This window comes from Electrophorus electricus, chromosome 7 (genome assembly GCF_041902795.1).
Source record: "Electrophorus electricus isolate QZ-2024a chromosome 7, ASM4190279v1, whole genome shotgun sequence".
In the NCBI taxonomy this organism is placed as follows: Eukaryota; Metazoa; Chordata; class Actinopteri; order Gymnotiformes; family Gymnotidae; genus Electrophorus; species Electrophorus electricus.
This window is the reverse complement of record NC_137503.1, coordinates 13,336,875-13,359,886: the sequence shown is the minus strand read 5'-3', so window position 1 is coordinate 13,359,886 and position 23,012 is coordinate 13,336,875. Positions and strand designations below refer to the sequence as shown.

Below are 23,012 nucleotides of genomic sequence, written 5' to 3'. Positions count from 1 at the left end.
ATTAAAATACATTACTGGTAAGATAAATTAGGTTGCTTGAAGGATAAATCTTGACTTGGCTATTATGTAGTTAAAAATCAAACAAATAAACATATATATACAAACAAATAAACAGACAAACACTGTACAACCTATCCTTTCTTATCATGTAGCGAGAAAACGCACCGCCTGATTTTGTAAGAATTGTTCCAGTATGAATTGATATGCATTTACAAAAGCCTGATTGGAAAATATTAATAAAGTATATCTGTACGACTTACAATCTATACAAATAAAAGACGTTGACTAAACATATACATGAAGAAAACATTTGAATGATCCACCAGGGGGAGCCTAATTACAATAATACTCGAAAGTCTGCAAAATCTGCCTCAACGCAAAACCGCAAACATAGTCTCCGTGAACTAATTATTTACACAAAATTTCTTTATCAAACCTGATCATTTAGCATCAAAATTTGACAGGGAAACAGAAGAATCAGTGAATGAGGTGTTTTTCACTACAAAGCTTGAACAGAACACAGGTGAACAATCTGAAATGCCGAAATGCTTGTACTTGAATCTTCCCTTTCTCACTCCCTTTTAATTTCCATACAATTTCAATGTTATGTTCATATATTCTTACATCTTACATCATATTACACATAATATATTTTAGTTTTTGTTAAGATGCAACCCCCCCTCCCCTACCCCAACTTTAGCCACCTTTAGTCTTCAAGTCATTTCTTCACAGCTTTCCCACAATTCTCTGCATCGCAACATTGTTCCATTACGTATTTCCTCATGAGATTCTCTCTAAGATGGATAACATTACATTTGTGGTCTGCCTCTCAGGTGGGGTGAGTGGACTGAGATCACTTTGCTACTGGGACAGGGCTAGCACAGGCTAGACTGGACCTAGCTCTTTGCGTATTGTTCAGTGGTGTAAGTCTGCACACTTATTAAATTTCAGCTATTTTCAGTTTCACATACTTTGGGTTTCATCATGCTGTCATTGTGGAGTGAGATGAGGCTGACTGGGGACATTTAGCATGAATGCACAAAAAAAGTTTTGACTGACAGCACTACATTTTTTTGGCTAATGCTACTGAATGTGCTGTACGTAGAAAAGACTCTGCAAACTGGAAAGCAGTTTCTGTTTCAGTATCTAGAAGCAAAAGCCAAGAGGACTGGTGTGATCAATGCCAAGGTTTAAGTAGTTCAAATCTAAAATATATAATAAGCAGCAGCTGTGATGATGAACTAAAAGCATTCTAACACTTATTTACATTGTAAAAGAGTGTGGGTGTTCTGTACTTTTTCTTTTTTAAAATAATAATGTGCTTGGCAATTTGAATACAATTTTATTGGTTTGCTTTGTTGTTTGTTTTCCTTCAGTATTGTTTTCAATAAAACATGGCAGCCTGTTGATGAGAAAATAACATCACCTGAAAAATGATAAAACTATATCTCCTTCACAGAGATATAGTGTATTGTAATTTAGTGTATTGTAATGACTATAAAGTGATTATATTTTAAAAGGATGCTTTCAGGCTTTGCTAAAGGATATCAAAGGGAGCCTATAGTATCTTTTATACATATAAAGTATACAGGATTTGCTTGACCAATAGGGACACCATCACATGGATGTCTTCTTCAAATGTCCACAGGGGCACATGAGTAAACAAGGAGCAAAATGAGATGTAGTGAAGAGTTTGACTTTAGCCATTTCTGCCACACAGCTAGCCACATTCGTAATGTTTAAAATTAAGTTTTACTTTCAGTCTGACTAGTAATGACTTAGCATGCAAGATTACATGAAATGCAATTAATTTATCTTTATTCTTCTATCAGAATAAACCCATAGAAACAAATCAACAATAAAACCATATATACAAATTATAGCTAGGTGGACAGGCAATGTAATAGGCACATGCAAGCCAAAAGACAACCATACTGTTTCCATACAGGAGAGATACACATATAGAAATTTCAGCAATGCTAATACGAAAAAACATGAAATCAAATTTACATCCAGTAACAAATAATACAGATCACCATGGTGCAGAAAATCAATGAAGAGAAATGTAGGAGATATTTTGTAGTGCTCAAGAAACTACCTCACCAAAAAAAAAGAAGTCATAAAAATTCATAAGTTAAGTAGATGATTGTCAACTCGAGCAATAGATTTAGCTTCAATATTTTGGCTATTTTCAGGGTTAGTAACAACACATTCTTTTGCACTGGCTTTTAAAAAATAGGGTGTGTTGTTAAATAGCATACAGTACTTTTAATTCATAGAAAGAAAGCATGTATTAGTTCCACATGTAACTGAATAGCTTTAGTGGAATATCACACATTTTCATAAACATTAAATTTGTTTATCAGGCTTATCTGAAGGAATGGATCATTATTAATTAGATTATAAAGATTATCAAAATGTTATTGCATTTTTGGTAGAAATAATCAATTTAACAACAATGACAACAAAATACAAACAAAATTTGTTAGATCTACGCAATTCCCAACTGATCTTAAATTACTGAGCTAATTCCCACAATTGTGCTTTATTTGTCTACAAAGCATTTTACTGAATTTCACAGTTTAAAAAGTCTGATATGCTACTTTTAACAGAATGTACAGAAGAAACTTAAGAACTTTTTTTCTCACAAAACTTTTGGTTATCCAAGACTACACTTTGAGCTACACCGGGATATGTTCTCATCTGTGGTAAACAACTGTAGTCTTGGTGAATTCAGAGAAAAAGTCAAGTGTAAATACTTGCATACTTCTTTCCCAAACTCTAATTCTAAATGGTTTTCACATCGCAACTCATATGCCCAAATTTGTCCTGAATTCACTTTTGTCTCTTATATCAACAAACACAAACTGAAACTCTTCTGTCTTTCAAAAAGTAATCTTGTCTTTGATGGGCCATTGTCTTCAGTGCAATGCTCCATTGTATAAAACTGGGGTTTGTCACAGATGGAGAAAATGAACAAAAGAGGGAAAAAAGCTTTTCTTGGACTGACTTGAAACAAATGCATTTCCAGTAAGTTGCAGCTCCCTGCTGACTGGTCCTGCAGTTTTTGGCTTGGCCATGTGATTACTGTTGACTGCCTGTGTGGATGAATAGCCAGACCAAACCAGGCCGAAGTGACATAGGGTAGATTGCACCCTCTAGAGGTAGTCCAGCTCTAGTGCATGACTCAGTGCCTCCAGGTCCGCCCTGCAGGTTACCCTCCAGAATGGCATATTTTTCTGTAAGACACACAAATGGTGATGTGACAGTTAAGATGTTGATTAAGATGATTAAAAATGGCTATAATGCACAAAACAAATAAACAAACAAAAAAACAGATTAAACAAATTTCCACACTGAATTGCTAAAGCAACTCCTGAAATATAGAATTTATCTTGGAATTTGGAAAGTGTTTTCAGTCTTTCCACATTTATAATCAGAGAGGGTATGGTATTAAAATCAGTCTCACTGAATCTTACCTTCTTTGCCACAGTCTCTTCCTCCACTCCGTCTCCAATGACCACATACACGGCTCGTCTCCCAAACCTCTGAGTCACTCGCTCAAAGCAACTCTCCTTACCTAGCAAAATCACATATGGAAAAAGCTCAAGATTCCATTCAAGTCCAATTTGGTCTGAATGGATTTTCTCTGTCAGGACAGGAAGGAGTCATGTACCGGTTTTTGTGGCACTGTAAATGTTTTCGATGGGGAAGGCACCTCCCAGACCATAAAGCAACACTTTGGATAGTGCTGGGATCAGCTGAGTGGTTGTCACCATCACATTCACACAGTTTGGTCTGAAAAAGGCAATAGTGGACATTAGTTCAGCTATTATAGAATTTAAGGGTTAGATAGGAAGAGATGGAATAAGAAACTTGAAATGATGATTTTAATGCAATGCGGTTTCCAAAACAAAATGGAATTAATTCAAACTATTCCAGTAATTTTTCATAAAGATTATGTTTGTCCTCCAAATTTGTTAAAGTACCATAATGTTGCACCTTCTATGGTAACTATTTCTCACCTAGAGTTAATAAGAGCTAGAGCTTTGAGAGCCTGTGTAAGCCACAGATCTGTCAGAACCTCCATTTCTCGCCTCAGCTGAAGCCACTCCTCCCGCTTTGGACTGCCCAACAATCCTGCCAATCAAAACACAGAACAGCCAGTGACTTACAGCTTAGATGGTCACTCCAAAAACTATACCAAATTTTAACATTGTGATATGATAATAATAGCAATGAATTGTGACATTAGTAAGAATGAAAATTATTTGTTTTATTGTTATTTTATGTCACCCACCTCCTACATTGTTCTTGAAGGTGTTGTAGATCTCTTTTACCCGCCGGTAGCGAAAGGCTAGCTTCCTCATCCAGTCCACACCACCATGAACGCCTGATCCTAGACACAGCGCTCCCCCCCCTGCTGGACTCTGGAAGCCATCCGTTCCAAAGTTATACGTGCTGCGGGTGTAATTTCACACAAATGCACCCTTCAAAGGTTTGTAAGGTGAGGGTCCTTCCAAGAATTCACCATCTGATTTGCTGTACTGCTGAATAAAGTGGTTGGCGGCACTGCGGCAGTTCACAGACAGATCTCTCACTTCCACTCAGTAGTCTAAAAAAAGATACTTATAAGCTTTAATTGTTTTGTTTTATGCTATTCTTGTACACAGTAAAATTGAAGTCTTATTGGTTTATAAAAAAGAAAAAAAAGTTTTAAAAAGCTGCTATGAGATCCTCATGCATCTAAAAAGACAGTGTGGAATTAATAGACAACTTTGTTAACATGATCTAAAAATGTATGATTAATACACATATTAGATATCAGTAATGTATAAGAGGGACCTCTTCCAAGTATGTTAAAAACAATACGACTTAATTCCTAATAGGGAAATGGTATGCAGTGAGAAAAAAGGCACAGAGTTCTTATTCTGGAATTCCTTCTACACTCCACAGCAGTCTCCCTGTGAGACTATACCGACATTATGAGGGGAACTCCTACCTTAGGTCCTGCCCGTTGTCATCTGAGGCCACATCATCGATATGCACTTGGTCACATTCCTGTGAAATTAGAGGAAAGCAGATATGTTGGAGAGGTAGATGTGTTTCAGCTAGGTAGAGTGATGTACTGTGTACAGGCAGGTTTGCCCTCTACTGAGCCTCAGGGAACGATCCAGGCAGTAATATTAAAAGGAAAAAAAGACAACAGAAAGGCGGAAATAAACTGCAAAGACCCAAGACATTCAGGCGCCTCTAAAGCCCGACACACACACAAAAAAAAAAGAAGAAGAACTGAACACTTCCTGAAGAAGATAGTGACACCCTCTAAATCTGACAGTCTTAATAAACAATGCATATTAGCCATTCTCTTGACCAGTTTTGCACGTACCACTGCCAACTGCTGTACCATGATTGCTGTTGTGATTTGTATTCCAGAAAAAAATTTGGGTTGAGGTGCCCATTTAGAATAGTGTCATCATATGGCACACCTTTTGCATTTACAATATTTAGAACATAGAGTATCACAAGAACCAGTCATCTCAGACTTAGTTTGTATTACAATATTTAAATATTCAAACATTCAAATATTCAAAGAGAATCTTCAGATGTCATTTCAAGCTAGACTTCCTTTTTCTGGTTTTCCAATCTTTTTCCATCTTTGTCTGTCTCTCTCTCTCTCTCTCTCTCTCTCTCTCTCTCTCTCTCTCTCTCACACACACACACACACACATATGCATACACGTGATACTTGCTCGCTCTCGATCTGCAGATGCTCATGGATTGTAGTTGCAGCCGAGTTCTGATATAATTATAATACTCTCATATCACAGCAGGAGACTATCATCCACCTCACACCACAAGAGCCTGTTTGCTGGGCCCAATGAACACTCAGTCCACAACGCCACTTCAGACATTACCATGTAAGATCATCTAAAAGTGCCAAACTTATTTTTTCATGTAATGAAATCCACAATATCTCAATTTACATTAACATAAGAATGCTGATTCTTCTTTTGAAGTGTATTTTTATGATTCTGACTTATGAATGGAGTGAAAGAATCATGTTAGAAGCAACTGATTACCCAAAGAAAATGACACAGAACGAGCGTGCTTAGCAGGCCATCAATCACAAGGTTGAAGTCTGAACTTTAAAAGCTCCTAACCTGAAGTAATCTAGCTGCCATTTCACCCATGGCAGTTCTCGCTTCTCCAGCTGACAAGGGGAATGGAGTTATTAGATCAGTGAGGCCATTGCATTTGAATAGTGGAAAATAGCTGTGACTACGTGTGCGGGCGACAATAAGGACAAACCATAAAAAGAGGCATGGGGGTGTCAATAAACCCTGTCGAAATAATTACTCTCTCTCCCACCCCACTCCATTTTGAGCTATTGTTCCTCCCCAGGACAAATTTTCCTTTCAGAGGTGGCCACACACCCATAATTAACATCTCAAGGTTTTACTCCTCCTCCAAAGCAGAATTTAATCCCCCTCTTTGTCACAAGGCAGAAGAATGCTTCAGAAAAAAAGCTTTAAAAAAGAGAGAGAAAAACAATGCTACGGATCCAGTCAGAGGTGCTCAAAAGGCCCCGGGTTTATTTTTGGTCAGTATGATTTATATTTCAATGAATATAAAGATTGAATAATATTTAACCATAACATTCAAACTGCATCTATTGCACAGCATGTTGTGGAGCAAAACCCCTGAGTTTCTGTTAGTTTTGCTCTTTCTTTTCTTGTGGAAGCACACAGTATATGATGTAGGTAATACATCAGAGTTTTAACTGCAATTTAAAAGAAGAGTTTTACTCACCTCCAGGTCATTGAAGAAGAGTCGTGAGTCAGCCAAGTTAAAGATCATTTCTTCCATCCACAGCCCCAAAGACACAGCTTTAGCAGAGTCCTGGAACATGACAGAGACTACATTATCTTCTAATTCTGCCTGTCATAAGTAGTTTACTAACGAATAAAAATGACATCTTTAATTGCTTTCACTGTATGTGTGGAGTGATGGTATAGTATTTATAGTTTTTTTGCTTTAATTGCCTTTACATCAATCACTCAGTTCTAGTTTGTTAATCATTGCAGTCTGTCTCTTTCTCTCTCTTTTTTCTCTCTTTCTCACACTTGCACGTACACAGCACCCCCCCCCCCCCCCCCCCCCCAATCACATGACTTACAGCTGCTAACATAAATTTCATGGTACGGGTCAGGGTGCATGCTAACACTAGCTGAGTAATTACGGAGCTTGGTACCAGGCCAGGGCAGGTAGCTAACTGGTGCTTTATGCAGAATAAAGGTGTCAGCCAGAGGTAAGTGTCAGATTAACTGGAAGAATGAGAGACAGGATCCATCCCCTCTACTTCGCCCATGCAAGGCTTGAGAGAAGGGGTGTGGGTGTTGGAGCCTGGATTGGGGTATGGATAAGGCAGTTCTTCCTTTAATTAGAATAATTACTTGCAATCTATTGCCAAAACCAGCTGACTTTATCACAGGGAATCTATTGACTGTTTAATAAAAGATACCAAGCTTCATAATTACCACTGGGAAACATGGCAGAAAGGACTTTAACAAAGTAGGTTGCAAAGATTGAATGGCACAGCTAAGCGTAATGCTAAGCTAACAACCAAGATATGCAGTTTTTCAGCTTGAAGGGCTCGGTTGGACTAGAAAAAAAAGGTGGCCTTCAGCAAAAATTCGCACGATAAACAATGCACATTTTACTTGATGATGAATGCAAAGCTTAAAAAAAAAACATTAACAACAAGCATCTTTCAACACTCAGATGGTGATGACCTTGGGAACCTTGGCTTGTCATGGAAAGGTGTTCAAGACTTTGCTGGCACAAATGACAATCTGAGCTTAAACAAACACACTGTGCTGTCTAGCAGTAAGAAACTTTGCATTACACATATCAAGCATGGTCCAGTACAGTTCAGTAAAATGCCAATTTTCTCAACTTCCTTTTGTGTCAAATACGGAAGAGATTGTCGGAACTCAAAACACATTGTTGGACCAACAGGAAAGAATAAACTACTTCCTTTTTCAGCAATATGTTAAGGCTCATACTCCATCGATCAGCCTCTATCAGTCAAATATAACTGGCCTCAAATTGTGAGCCACAGTGAAGATCATGATAAGGGCACTTATATTATTTACATACATCATATAATTTGCTTTAAAATCTTCATATCTCATATCTCATAGTATGTATTTATCTCTACTAAGGTAATTTTTACAGTGGATATTCAAATTCTGCATGGATGGTACTAACAATGTCATGCATACAACTGTAATTTACAAAATACTCAGAACGTGTAGCTACAATAGCTCTGTTGTACAGGCATTACTCATAATTATCCTGCTTCAAAAGAACTTGTAGTACACTAAGTACCACTCTCCAGTACAACAAAACAACTAATTAGTGTCAAATAACTGAGTAAGGTTGGTGGGGACATTCCATTATATGGAGCAAAAGTAAGAGAACAGGTTTGTACCTTGCCAAAGCGTGTGGAAAAAGAGCCAGTGAGGAGTGAGTGGAAAATGATGATGGTTTCATCCAGGTCCCAAATAAACACTCGCTATGTGCACAGACAGACAGACAGACAGACAAACACACACACACACACACAGAGAGAAAAAGTGTGAATAACGACTGCTATCTAATAGTATGATTACAGCAAAACAACACATCTCATACTGTTGTTTTGTAGACAGTAAAATATGATGAGTCAAGGCTTCCTTTCAGTCCTGACTGATAATAAATAATGCCATAATAGATAGACTGATAATAGATAATGCCAGTTTTTCTTATCTGGAAGGCCATACAGTGAATGCCCCCCCCCCCCCCCCCTTCTGAATTCACTACTGATAAAAGACATGTGTGGCTTTAGCGTTTACTGGTTAGAAAGAAAAGCATGTGTTGGAATCAGCTGTACTCCCAGCATGAGAGAGACACTGGGCAGCATTTGTACCTCGATGTCAGAGTCCAGTGGGGGCACGGGGTCATTGGCCCTCTTTCTCCCACGCAGTTTTCCATCTGAGCCCCGTCTGGTTGGAGCTCCTTCCTGCTCCTTTCCTGGGGTTGGGGGGCTTGGAGGAGCATGATACTCTGTTGTGTCACACATACACACACACACAAATTTTTACTATCACTAAGAACTAAATTTATACACCATTGTGTAAAGTAACCATTATTCAACTTTTATTATACATGTCAGTTGCTGCCTTTTAAGGCTTGCCTTTAGGTAAGGAGCTGAGGGTTACCTGGGTGTGATTCTGGACTGAGACTGGCTGTTACAGCGGTGTGTTCCGGATGCTGATAGGGTATTGCCGTGGTGATAGATGATGGGCTGATACTACTTGTTGTGAGGTAGGGGTTGTTGTAGTGTGTGTTATAGTATGGTGGGTACTGGCTTTGGCCATAGCTGGAGTATGCTGAGAAATCCTAATGAAAACAATACAATGCATGACATTACATTTATGGAATTTAGCTTATGCTTTTATCCAAAGCGGTTTACAATTATGACTGAATACAATTCAAGCAACTGAGGGTTAAGGGCCTTGCTCAGGGACCCAACAATGGAAACTTTGCAGTGGTGTGGCTTGAAATGACACACTTCTGATTACTAGTCATAAAATGTGCTTCCATTAACACTTGCATGATCTTTTTCTACTAACATTGCTGTGAATTTTTTTTTTCATTATTATTATTATTATTTTTTAAGTCTGCACCTTTAAATTTAATTGTGCCAGCTTCATTCTAGAAATGAGTGGAAGTGATTTGCTGGACATCATGTTACATACAGACCAACGCTGTGTGTGGTGCGCATCCTTAATTAACCTGCTCACCTGCTGCGCGGGACTGAATGGCGTTGAGCCTGCGATCCCGTTGGTTCCCTGGAAAATTCCGGATGAAATACTGCTGCCTAGAAAGGGAGCACATAGCCAGCCTTCAAGAGCATGGTCTGTGGCACGCACACCATACGGCTCGTGCTTACCCCAACCCCCCTCCCCTTCATCCACACCACCCAACCCTTCCCCCGCAAGTGCTGTCTCCAACACAAACAAGGCGACGCACGAAAAATGCTACGGGCAGTAGCTTTGGGCTGGCAGTGGCGCTGCTAGCACAGCAGAGGCGTGTGCAAAATGTTCGCCGCCTGGAGAGATCTTGACTGATTTATGACTGAAAAAACAATACAGGTGGGAAAATGTGGAGAGAGGAAGCTAGAGAATCCATCACTGCTATATCAGACAGAGGGAATGCGAAGCTCCAGGCTCCCAGCTCCTAGATATGACCCTTCCTCTTGCAATCACTCCTTCTCTTTCTCTCTCTCTTTTTCTCTCCCTGTCTCTCTCTCGCCTCCGCTGACTCTTTCTTCTGCATTCCTTTTTTTTCAGATCTGCCCTAGATGAATGACCGTGCCAAAGATTGGAGAAATCTCAGAGGAAGCAAACAAAAGGGCTTCAAAACGAGAAGGAGAAGAGAGGCAAGGATTTCTGCAGCATTTTCTTCATAGCAGTAAAAGTCAGGGAGGGACCTTTGACATGCAGAAAAGGGTTATTTATTTCATGCTACACCATGTCATATGTCACAGTTTTTGTATAAATCACACAAAACTAGTAAAATACAACATAAGGTCTAATAACAAGACCTATTAGAAAGCCATCTATTATGTGAGAATAACATACATTACAGTAAATGAAGACCCCAACAAATTAGATTATAAAATGCAATAAATCACACTGTACAGCTTCAGAACCTGATTAACTTCTCGGCAACTACAGACAGTGTGCTGTTCTTGCGTGTTATAAAATGACATCATGGCTTCGGCCATCCCTTTCTCCTTCAGTGTGCTCATGTTTGCATTCACCCATTTAGGTAGCTCTTAAAGAGCAAAAACATCCTAATGCCCCTTCAACTTTGACTCTGGCAGAGAAAGGTCAATTTCACAGTGTGATGGTGAGGCCATAAAACTTGCTGGGCTGAAGTTAGGAGCACATGCCCCTGGCCTGGGTAGAGGGGTGGTTGGGGGTGTTAGGGTGTTGGGAGTCATGGGACGTAGGACTGCGTTGGGTTGATGCCGGAGCTTGTGCCTGTCACACCCACACAAACACACTCCACCAGTGGACGTCTGCTGTGGTGGGGAGCCACAGAAGGGCTTGACCCCCCGAGAAAGGGGAGGGAGACGGCTGACGCCAGGGCCCCAGACCGCAGCTAATGGGGAACAGGTGTGGTGGGGAGCAGAAAGAGGGAGGGAGAGAGAGAGACAGAGGGAGAAAGAGAGAGGAACTAGAGACAGAGCGTCCAGGATGGGTCACAGCCAGCACCTGGAAAAGTGTGTGGAAGTGGTCTTGGACCTCACAAAACACCTATCAAACAGCTTCTATCAGCCAAGAAATACAGTGTGGGTGTCTGTGTACAAGTTACTGCTTTTTGTGTATGAGTGAGAGTGTGTGTGAGTGGAGGGGGAGAGTGACTGGAGGCCTGTGAGGCACCATGCAAAGATCAGACAGACACAGAATGGAGAAATAGTGAGTGAGCTGGTTATAAGACTGACCGTGTGGGGAATAACTATAAATGGCTTGGCTAGGAGGTGAGCCACTGAAGTTGGATGTGTAGCCAAGCAGACTGCTTTGTCCTGGCGAGTGACTCAAGCCATCCTCTGTTTTAATATCTAAACAAAGACAGAAAGAGGATAAATAAATCCTTCATCTTTAAAATTCAAAGAGGCCTCACACACCTTAAATCCAAGGACCTCTTGGTGGACAGTGTAATCTCCTAAACAAGCCGTGTTGATAAAAAATGAAACAGTGCTTCCTATTCAGTTATGTCTGTAACTAAAACATTGGGAGAAGTTCCAAGTGTCTCGCAACAGAGGTACAGCACACTCACAAATCAATGTGTAGTGCTCAGGACTAGAGACAGAGACACTAGACATATGGTCCATATGGCAAGTGGGAGACTCACTGTAGGGAGGCACACTGTAGCCCTGGGTGTGAGGGGTGTAGGGCCCATAGGGCCCTGCCGGCTGGATGGCAGGACTGTATTGGGTCTGTCCATAGGCAGCCATGACTTGGACTTCAGACAGCTGCAAATGGAAAGACCATTAGAATCTGTGTAGTTCATATCTGTTTAATCCATCATGGTTCTTTTGAATTTAATATACATGTGAATTATGTTCGCTGTTAACAGCTAAAACATGACATACTTACATGCCGTGACGTGTTGAATATGAGATACAGAGCCCCTGGGAACAAAAGTATAAGACTGAAGATGAAAAATAACTTCCGGGACATTTGTTGATAATAGAGGGCAGATTTATGGGGAGAGAGGAGGACAGGTGAGGCACGTGCTATGGGACATCTCACCTGGCACTGAGGGTTTGGCACTTTTCACTTCTCTCCTATTCGCAGGCCCTTGCCATCAGCTTTCCTAAGGAGAACAACATGTGCCGACCATCACTGTAAGAGTCAACGGGGCCTCTTGCCAACCCACACGTCAGGCTCCAAATGTTGGAGTCCAACAATTGTATTTCATTCATCCTTCATCTAAAAGGTAGTATAAATCCTATATGAAGTAGGGGCATGCAATATATAATAAACCTAATATCACAATGCCTGAAGACATTTTCATGATGCACAATTAGAATACTTTTTTTCCTAGTTTTTCAATTTATTCTTGCTAAAGAATTGGGCACAATGCACTAAAACAGCAGCTCCACATATAAGAAATGCTATGAGGCCAATGCTGATTTTAATAATATAATACTATATATACTGTTCTGACATAATTTATCACAACAACTTTATATTGCCAACTCCAATGGAACATTTTTCTCAGCTGAGACATATCAGGATTTGAGAAATCTTATGAAACTGAAATACATATGAATTTTCTACCCATATGCCATTTTTCTTGAATCTTAATATTGCTGTGATGCCAGATAAATAATTTAAATAGTAACACTAAAAGAATACAGGAATAATGTGAATAATATTCTGTAGAAACTTGCAAAACTTTTGCTGTACTTGCAGAACTTTAGAGTTAGAGTTCAAACAGAGAAATGAGTAATTTTATGATATTTTGACTTTCAGTACATTTTTGTTTTAATTATTTTTCTTTACCTCTTTTGGTGGAATATCTTGTAAGTTGATTTAAAGTAATGGAATAAAAATGTAACTTGATGTTGACATTGAAATATGTCTGTTATATATTGCCTAAAACATCATTTCTCCAAATAAATAAAACAAAAAAACAAACAACCCCTTTTTCCTTTTTGTCTTTTTCCTCGCTGATAGGCCCCTTGTAGGGTATGGTGTAATGGTCCTCAGCCAGCTGGAGGCCTGGATCCACACATGGCACATAACGAGTTCATGACCTTGTTTGCCTGTTTTACAGTTATAAAAGAGGCAACAAGCAGCATTGCTCAAGGCACCTGAGGTTTACATAATTAGAATTCTGTCACACAGACAACACTGAGGTGGTTGTTTGCATAAACCTGCTCGGTGAGATTGTGTTCCTGGATGAGAACAATGCGCTGGCCTGCTTTTTGACCCAGCTATCATTTGGCAGGAAACCACAGGCGTCGTGACATGTCAGCAGCTCGACAGATAATGACGGACAGGAACAAGTCACTACATCGCTGTTGTTATACTCCAAACACAATTACCCCCATGTCATTCGCCACTACAATTGAGAGCTGTGTGGTAATGGGGAAAAAAAATAAAAATAAATTATATATATATATAAAAGTATATATAGAGGACAGCAGAGTGGAGTCTTACTTGAGCTGAGACCTGACACTGTAAAACTGACCCTTTTTACCTGTGATCTCTCATCAGTTTCTCTTCATTGATCATGAAGAGAAATGATCAATGAAGAGAATTCATTGATTCATTGATTCAATTAACTATGAAATACACCCAAACCAGCCAAACCAGTATTTTGGTTGCAAGCCCACTGTCTGTTCGTAGCAATTTGTTTGATGCTTTGATGCATCAAATATCATAGGCAGAATGACTGTGACATCACCACCCACCTGGGATGTCTACGTTTTCCACTATATGATGCAACTACATCTAATACAATCTCTTCCAGATATTATGGAAGCAACAAAAGCCTGACTCCATCAAACTAGAGACAAAAACTTGGTGTTTGAAGTTAAAGGTTTGTCTTGAACACAAACAGAAGACTGTTCTTCTCCCCACCCCACCTGACCTCCCTCTCCCCCAGGGTTAATCAATCTGGCCAGGTCAGGCTGTGGCGGCCCCTGATCCGACAGCAGACTGCCAAGACAGAGGCTCTGCAAATGAGCAATGTAAGCAACAGGAGGGTCAGAGTATGAGAGGGAACAACTGTTCTGAAGCGCAGTAGCTAGAAGGGCAAGGCAGAAAGAGAAGAGGGGTGAGGGGGATTGACAAATGAAATATAGTGAAAATGTTTTTGGTTTTGTGTGCACATTAGCTAGGTCTAACTATGTCATAGCTGAAATAATGTGGCTTATGATGTGCCAGGTCCAAATTGCATAAATGAGATAAATGATATGTGTTGGCAAGACTAGAAGGTGAGGCCTCCCACCCTAGTTTTAATAACACGTGAGTGTGACTCATCCTAGTTTGATCTGTTTTCACAGCTTTACTACTGTATGATAAAATTTAAGATTAGAAAACAATAATGTGATTGCTTCAGTGAGCATGAGCAGTGCATACATAATATAGCCATTAATGTTGAATGTGGTAACAGAGGTTTTGAGTAATTTGATCCTTATATGAGTGATCACACACAAGTGAAACTGGCAAAGTGATATCTAATGTGTCACAGTGCTTAGGTAGAACACCGCATGTAAATATCCTGCAAATATTTTACACTAAAATATGTAGGGAGAAAATACAGGGAAGTGATTTTGTACTTGACATTATTAAAGATACTACTATGAAATGAGAAATGCTAGTACTGAACAAACATGCACACACACAAACACTGCAACTGCTGGTTATCAACATGCAGGATCTGCTCTTCTCTGGCTTGAGGAGGCAGGGGGGTTCACCCTCTGACCGTTTCACAACAATAAAACACCTGCTGACTTGCCAGAGAGAGAGAGAAGGAGAGGTGGGGAGGGACTTCTGGAAGGGGCCAAGAGCAGTAAACAGAGAGAAGAAGAGTCAGCATAGATGGGAACAGGGAGTGGTGGTGGTGGTGGTGGTGGTGGTGGTGGTGGAGAGAGGGGGGTGAATGGGGCAGGGCACGGCTTGCACGGAATCCTGACTTCCTCCCTGAGTTCCCGTGATGCACAGCGTGTTTCCTGCTCGGTGGCCGGCCCGGACCGGCGGGCCATGGGAAAGATCAGGCTGCCTGCCCTGCACAGGGGTAAGATGAGCTAAAACAAACCCCACATGGGGCAGGGCCAGTCCGGTGGGCTTCACCTGGCCTTAGCCCCGGCCGTGCCACTGCAGAGGTGTTTCACGGGTATCGCCTTCCACACACAGCCTCGCGTCGTACATCACTGGAGACTGTCACTTGTTGATCTCCAGTTTATCAAGAACTGAGGTGAGGCCAGTGAAATCCTAATAAAATCAATGTCCTTTACCTGTTCTGCTCATTTTTAGGCATGTGTCATTTTATATTGGTGAAAAACATGTACGTCTGTTAGATTTGTTCACTTGCTGGCCATTTGGACTGAAAGCAGACTTCACCAAACAAGATGTCAGTGTGACAGTCAGTCACTCAGAGAGTTGTGTTCACGGGAGAATTATGAGCCAGGTTAAAAGGGCAGACAGGCTAACTCTGAGGTGAATCAGACGCCGTGACTTCACCATATGGTGTTCTATAGAGCTATCCTTATGTGCTGCTCTAAGACCATCTCTCTATCTAAATCTCAATCAGAACATGTACCCAAAAAAGGGGGCACATATGGCTCTGGGTTAGAAGAGGTCTGTCACATTTACAAAAAAGCTATAGGCAGGGGCATGGGGACCATACTGAAACAATGCAACACTACAAGTACGGTGGCCCCCATGTGTCCACAGACACCAGCCAGAGGAGCCATCTGGTATCAATGCAAAGAAATAGCTCATGTAGGCCAGTATAATTGAGTATGTTTTCATTTAACCCTTATGAACAGAAGGTGCATTGTCATGTGTCCTTGAAAATAAAACAAGACATACTTGTTGAACAAGACATCTTATTTATAAAAGAAATTCACAAAATGTTGCTAAGAGAAGGCTTTGGGTTTTTTCAACTTTATGTAATGTTTTTTTAACTGTGTCAACAACCAATGCCGTTTTATTGTGTTCAGCCATAGATTTTTAACTGTGATACATTGTATACACCACATTTTGTTTGGGGTGACTAGAGTTTGCCTTGAGCAAAAGGAAACACTCTAATTTCTATAGTGGATGTGTTTTCACATCTCATGTTTTCTTTTGTATTGCACAGTGTGGCACTTCATTGCACCTGTGACCAGTATGTGATCTGTCATAATTCAGTATTTACACTGAGAATATTTAGTCAGTGCTGTGTTTCTTGCAAGATTCTTTCTAACTATATGGGTCTAATACTATAAGTGATATCAGAGTAACCTGATTAAACATTTTGTTACCACTTCTGGAAATGTGTGATTTTGTTGTTTTCTGTAGATTTCAGATTCAAATAAAATGAAGAGGACTTTGCATGAAATGAGGATTATTTGAGGATCAGACATGACTCTTGCAATTCACTTTGACTCATTTCTGGTGACTAGTATTTTTCACTGCTGTTCTACATCATACTCTGTTATTGTTTGAAACCCAAGATGCAGTTTGAGATACAACACGTACACACACATGCAGAACACACACACACACACACACACACACACACACAACACACAAACACACACACACACACACACACCCACACACACTTACTGGCTGTCGGTGGCTGCCTGGCTGCATAGTGCCTCTGGGCTTTCTGCTCGTCTACAGCCTTTGAACCCAGACTCCCATAAATAAAGAGTGCAGGCCGCACACGTCTGCTCTTTAGGCAGCTAATGGGAGCAGATGTGGGAGGCGATAACGGCCCAGTAATGGCCTCCTGAGATGACTTATACACTACGCTTACCTCACTGCCGGGGGATTTCATTAACACTAGAGCTGGGAACCCTGACAACTCTCTCACCGTGACAATAAAGACACAGGCAGAGGTGGCTTATTACTGCATGGTGTGCACCTTTAGAAGCAGTTCTACTAGGCTGGTTTAAATCTTGCATTCATATTGAGAGGCAGAGGTTATATATATATATCTCAGCTCCCTCATTTAAGTGTGTTTTACTTTGATTAGTTAATTGCTTACTCTAACTAAACTGCTACTGTTCATTAGCCTTCAGTGCCCACCCAGAAAAATTGATAAACAACAGAAACGTCCTAAAACATCAACAATACAACACGCAAAGAAGAAAAACTGGGTCTTTTTTCACAGCAAGCTATCATTTTTCCCTCCTATACCGCCTCTGAATTTATTGGCTCTTGTTATTAAAAACGCACACCCTTGGCTGCCACCTCTCTCACCATCATGTATGTGTGTGTAACACTAGCTGACTGCCATGGTGGGCTCCCCTTTCCACATGACAGCTTCCGAAAGCAGAAAGCCTGCTTTCATGCCAGCTTTCAAGGACACGCACACCCCTACCCCACCCCTCACCCCCCTCCATCTCAGCCTGGATCCCCAGCCCCTGCCTGAAATCGACCCCTCGCATTCAGCCTTCTTGCTGTCTACTCAGCCCTGCAGCCCTGCACCCATAACCCCCACCCTGCGGCCAGCAGACCGTGCTCCCCCACAGAGCTATGCCCCGATGCGCAGGTCAGAAGACGGGGACAGCTGGCGGACCTCCCAGAAGCCATCTGATGCGAGTGGAGGGGTGACCCGTTCGGTCAGGCGGTGGTCTCATTCCCAGGTAACACATCTGGCGTGCTCCGATTGAGAGAGCATCAGAGAGGGCCTGCCCCTCAGCCAGAGAACCAGAGATACAGTCAATTAGGCATGGATGTGTGTGCTACCCATCGGACCGAGATTCACTCCCCAAATACTGGTTTATTTCAGGCAGCAATTGCTCTGTGCTATATTTCATGAAAGATGACTAACACTATGTTGGACAGCTTAGTGTACGATACCTATCTGGAAGACTGTCACTATTTTGTTCAGGCCAGGGTGGACAGTGATCCTTGACTTCAAGCTTAAACCAGACTGGAAAAGATAAAGGACTGCAATGCTCAACACACAGAATCGCTTTTACCTTCTCTAAGAAATTCACAGGCAATCCCCACCCCCCACACCTTCCAACTTACATTCTTCTGTTATGTAGTTTTCAATACATAAATGCTAAAGGCAACACAAAACAGTAAATTACAAAAGCCGTTTCCTCGATTAGTGAACTTTAACTCTTCTCTTCAAGGAGAATCAACAACCAACTTTTCTGACATGCTTGCTCTTGCTCCAGGCTGGCAAATCTTGGCTTGCACTCTGATGTGCCAAAGACCATCACTGAGTGATTAATTACCTTATCAGACATGGATCGTTGAAAAACGGCCTGCTTATTTTGCCCTCTGGGAGGTGGCCGTGTGTACACTTGCAGAGCAGCTTGGGACATCAATAAAATGAAGCCTCCTAATTTGTTTAGATTATATAAGACCCTGAGCTTTGATGTCATTACCTTTGCAATGGAATGAAGTGAGAGGGAAAACAAAACGGAGGGAATCGACGTATTATTGGTTACATAAGGATGTGCTCGTTGATTTACTAAATTTGATATATGTTTCTGTTTGAGAATAATGGAGTAACAAAACAGTAATCATATTAAAATGCTGGTGTGGGTACTGGTGTGGTTACCACTGCAAAAAACAAAACAAAACGAGCTTTGTTACACAGTGATGCAGAGCGTTAATATTTACACAGCTGCTGTATGCTGACAGACTGGTATGAGTTCTGTATTATATAGAAGGGAATTATAGAAGGGACTTCACTTTTGAGAGCATGTGTGTGTGTGTTTGTATATGGGTGAATCGAATCACATCAGTCCCCCAGACGTGGGGACAACAGAAAAGACCTGCAGCTTATACATACACTTACACACTTACATACTTACACACACACACACACACACACACACACACACAGATTGAAAGAGTACAACATTGTTTAGGATTATATATATATATATATATATATATATATATATATATATATATATATATATATATATATATATATATATGTGATAGTGATCTATTCCTGTTATCACGTGAAAACATACAGAACAACTGCTGAAAACGGAACTAATCCTATCCTTTATCTGATAATAATTTATCCCCACCATAAACATGCAAGCTCAGATCAATGTTTTAGAATAGCAAGTATAATATGACACAAACACAGTTATAGCTTTAGGACAATACACCAACATCAAAAAGATTTCTGATCAAAGAGATGTTGGAACAAAGTTCAGTTCTCTGTCGTTGGGCTCTCTTGGTTTGCTCCTTCCCTCATTGAGAGGAACCAACAGACAACTGAGCTGCACTCTTAGACACAAGTCTTTAATTGGACTGACATTCACAAAATAATAGACATCTGCATCCTTTTTATTTTTAAAAAATTATAATGATTTGTAAAAAGATTTGTAAACTCAATGCCAAATATTTATCTTTCTGTCCAGCCAAGAAATATCAGAAGTATTAACTTGCTGAATTTTTCTGTCACATTTCATCTTCAGTTTTATCTCTGCACTTTGATGAATGAAGGAAATGAAGGAAAGAACACAGAAGCATACGACTATTACAACCATCTGATGATGTGGCATGGTGATAACTGAAAACAACAGCTCTTGCGACATATCATGTTCGCTTCGTCAATTCTCACTAGACTTCCACATCACCTTATTGGGCAGCCAGCTAAATATTTTGCTCATTACTGCTGAGGTTATCTCCCATCTGGGGGCGGGAAGCTGAGGATCAGTTGACTATTCAAAGCAAAGCTGGAGCTCATGGCTCCCTCAGCCTCGGCCCGAAGTCGAGGGGTTAAAGCCAGCTGCCCAATAATGAAATGAACGCCGATAAAGTCAGGAAGAGCAGTGCTTCCTATGAAAATATTTATCATTCCAGGAACCTTTGGCTACAGAGGACTTTAGGAATTAATTTGTGTTTTCATAAGAGGGGGGTGCTGGGGCTGCTCAGGATGAAGCATTCTCCACACTCTCCGCTCCCTCATCCAGAACCTGGGCAGCTTATTCACAATTTATTAGAAGCAGTAATAAGAACCATGGAGAAAAGAAGGGGCTCCGAATGAGGGAAAACAGGCCCGAAATGAAGCTGATACTGGGGAAGAAAGAAACAGCAGAGCACCCACAGCCATGTGGGCCAGGCACACGTCCCTCTGCTGTATTCCCAAAAGCTTTTTGTTGGTGATCAAAATCAACCTGGGCTGGGTTAGTGGGGACATGTGTGTAGGAATTCAAATTAATTACTAATTGCTGAAAAATGAAGATATTTGATCCTGTGTCTGCACTGAGGCTGGCATTGCTACAGTTAATTCATAGGTCAGTATTTGTGTGTGGAAAGGAACATTCCATCATATTATAATACTGTGCTTTACCTTAAGATTAATATTATACCATACTTTATCTTTGCTAAAAATGAATAGTTATGTCACTGACAATACACGATGCTTGCCCTAGCTGGAAAGCCATTTTTGTTCATGAAATGCATGTGAAGCAAGACTTGTGAAAGCTGCCATATAATCACGAAAGAAAGCAGGGAATTCAGAAGAGCTTTCATTTCTGCTTCATATCTGCCATGAGTGCAAAACAAAAAGGACTGGCATTTGTTTTATTGTTTCTGAAGTTTTCTGTGCAGTTCAGGCTGTTTAAAATGTGGTGTTCTGGATATGGAATCGGGGGGTGGGGTGGGGATGTGTAATTGTGCAAAAGTGATTTGAGTGCTGGCCAGAGGAGGGTGAAATTGATTTAAAAGGGGGTTTTGAGAAGACCTTGAAGAGTATGAATGGTCTTCTTTGAAAAATGCTTAGCAAGGCACCCTAAAATTACCTTATTAGCTTCCTGGTTTCAAACATTACCTCAGTAATTTTGGTGTAATCTGCCTGAATTTAAATTTAAGCAAAACTATTTCTAACAGCATAAACATCGAACTTTGTGATGGAAGCAACTTGTGTCCACATGTATCTTATATACATTCTTATCCAAAAGTGAGACTTTTAAATAAACTCACAGCCACTCACACACACATACACATACAGTCAATAAATAAATAAATAAATCAATCAAATAAGAATATGAAAATAACAAAAATAGCAAAGACCATGAAGGCACCATTAAATGAAGGCCTTTTTTGGGGGAAAATAACAGCTTCCAGACAAAGCTAAGAGACAGACTATGCTAAAGAAATTGGAAGGCTTTAATTAAATCAAAAATAATCTGATGAACCAAAATTGTTCTAATGTTACAGCCTATTCCATTATATATTTTTCTTCCATATTATTATTATTTTTAAATTATCCAAAACATACAAATTGGTTTTTAAATGGATTTTTAAGTACATAAAATGCCATAATTCATACATTTTTGTTTCAGGACCACTTCATCAGAACTCACGTTACCTCAAGTGTTCCATTTTATTAGAAAATTCCGATTAGAGAATGATAAATTTAGGGTAATAAGATCTAATTTAATTAATTTCGTAGTGACGAAATTAATTAACTAGTGACGGTTTAAAAAAAGCATGCAAATTTAAGATAATGAATAAGATGAATATGAATATGAATGTGTGTATTTATGTGAGTTAACATACTTAGACATTTTTCTTTCATTTAAGACTCATTAACTCAAACAGGGAAAAAAACAACCAAGACAAACTTGTAATTCTGCGACTTGTTTTGCTGCTTTTTTGTTCACTGCATGAAATTTAAGTGTAATTTATTTTTAGCTTAACACTAATTTATAAGCAACGGTTTGCCTTTTCATTGTTGTGATAATACGGCGGTATACCCTGACAACACCCTGATCCAGCGAACTGGTACACTGATCAAGTGGATGCGTCTTGAGAATAGACGCAAGATTCCCATTTAAAATCCACAAGGTAACCTATGAATCTACCAATTAACTGTCACAAAAGAGGAAACAAGTACACGTGAGACCAGTATAACTCACCATATTCGAGATGAAACTGTTGAAGAAATGCTTTCAAAGTAGTCTCTCCATTCCAGTTGCAACTTCGGAAATTCTGAAATAAACACTCCGCTTGTGTGACAGGAACGTTGACGACAGTAAGCTTACTGGTTAGAGAGCCAGGTGGTAGACTATCTCTGCTATCGAAACATATCTACACAACCAAAGCTCAGTGTAAAGTTCGCTATCGTGAACTGACGCTAATGTAAATAGAAGACGAGGCTAGTATAGAGTCAGTTTGATTAGTGAATAAGTGAGGTCTGACCCTCCTCCGTGCAACAACTGGGTGTGCGCCACTGAGAAGAGAAATGTTGAGAAGAAATGCTAAATAAATGACCGACCTGTGGTTCCTCCTCCTACGGGTGTCTTTAATGCGCGTGTCTACGAACATCACAGTCAGAGTCCCTTCTCTCTCTCTCTCTCTCTCTCTCTCTCTCTCTCTCTCTCTCTCTCTCTCTCTCTCTCTCTCTCTCTCTCTCTCTCTCTCTCTCTCTCTCTCTCTCTGTGTGTGTGTGTGGGGGGGGGGGGGGGGCGGAGTATAAGGGGAGAGCTGTGTTTATAAGCTTTGTTTTCGAATCAGTTTAAGAAACCAAACTACACTACCTCTGAAATTCTTGTTTACCTCATTTGTTTAGCTGCTTGGCAAATCCTGTCCGCTGTTCATTGTAAGCAAATTAATTCAGCTTTTTATCGTTCAACCTTGTTCAAACTCTCATTAGATTACGCTCTTGCTGAACAGATGCTACTCCTCTGTATTCACAGACAATAAAATGTTTATATACGTACTTATAAAATGACCTCA

General features: G+C 40.3%; 1 protein-coding gene across 1 annotated transcript; it reads right to left on the bottom strand.

Annotated features, from left to right (window-relative positions):
* Nucleotides 1-1,801: 1,801 nt before the first annotated feature.
* Nucleotides 1,802-22,575, bottom strand: eya2 (EYA transcriptional coactivator and phosphatase 2). Its single transcript, XM_027000546.3, has 16 exons — nt 22,193-22,575; nt 12,372-12,435; nt 12,216-12,250; nt 11,971-12,091; nt 11,561-11,677; nt 9,852-9,928; nt 9,267-9,447; nt 8,975-9,111; nt 8,498-8,581; nt 6,814-6,903; nt 5,003-5,061; nt 4,301-4,461; nt 4,026-4,140; nt 3,677-3,798; nt 3,480-3,580; nt 1,802-3,239 (listed from the first exon to the last, which is right to left on the bottom strand). The coding sequence occupies exons 4-16, from the start codon at nt 12,071-12,073 to the stop codon at nt 3,159-3,161; spliced, it is 1,428 nt and encodes a 475-aa protein (XP_026856347.1). The 5' UTR covers nt 12,074-12,091; nt 12,216-12,250; nt 12,372-12,435; nt 22,193-22,575; the 3' UTR covers nt 1,802-3,158.
* Nucleotides 22,576-23,012: the final 437 nt, after the last annotated feature.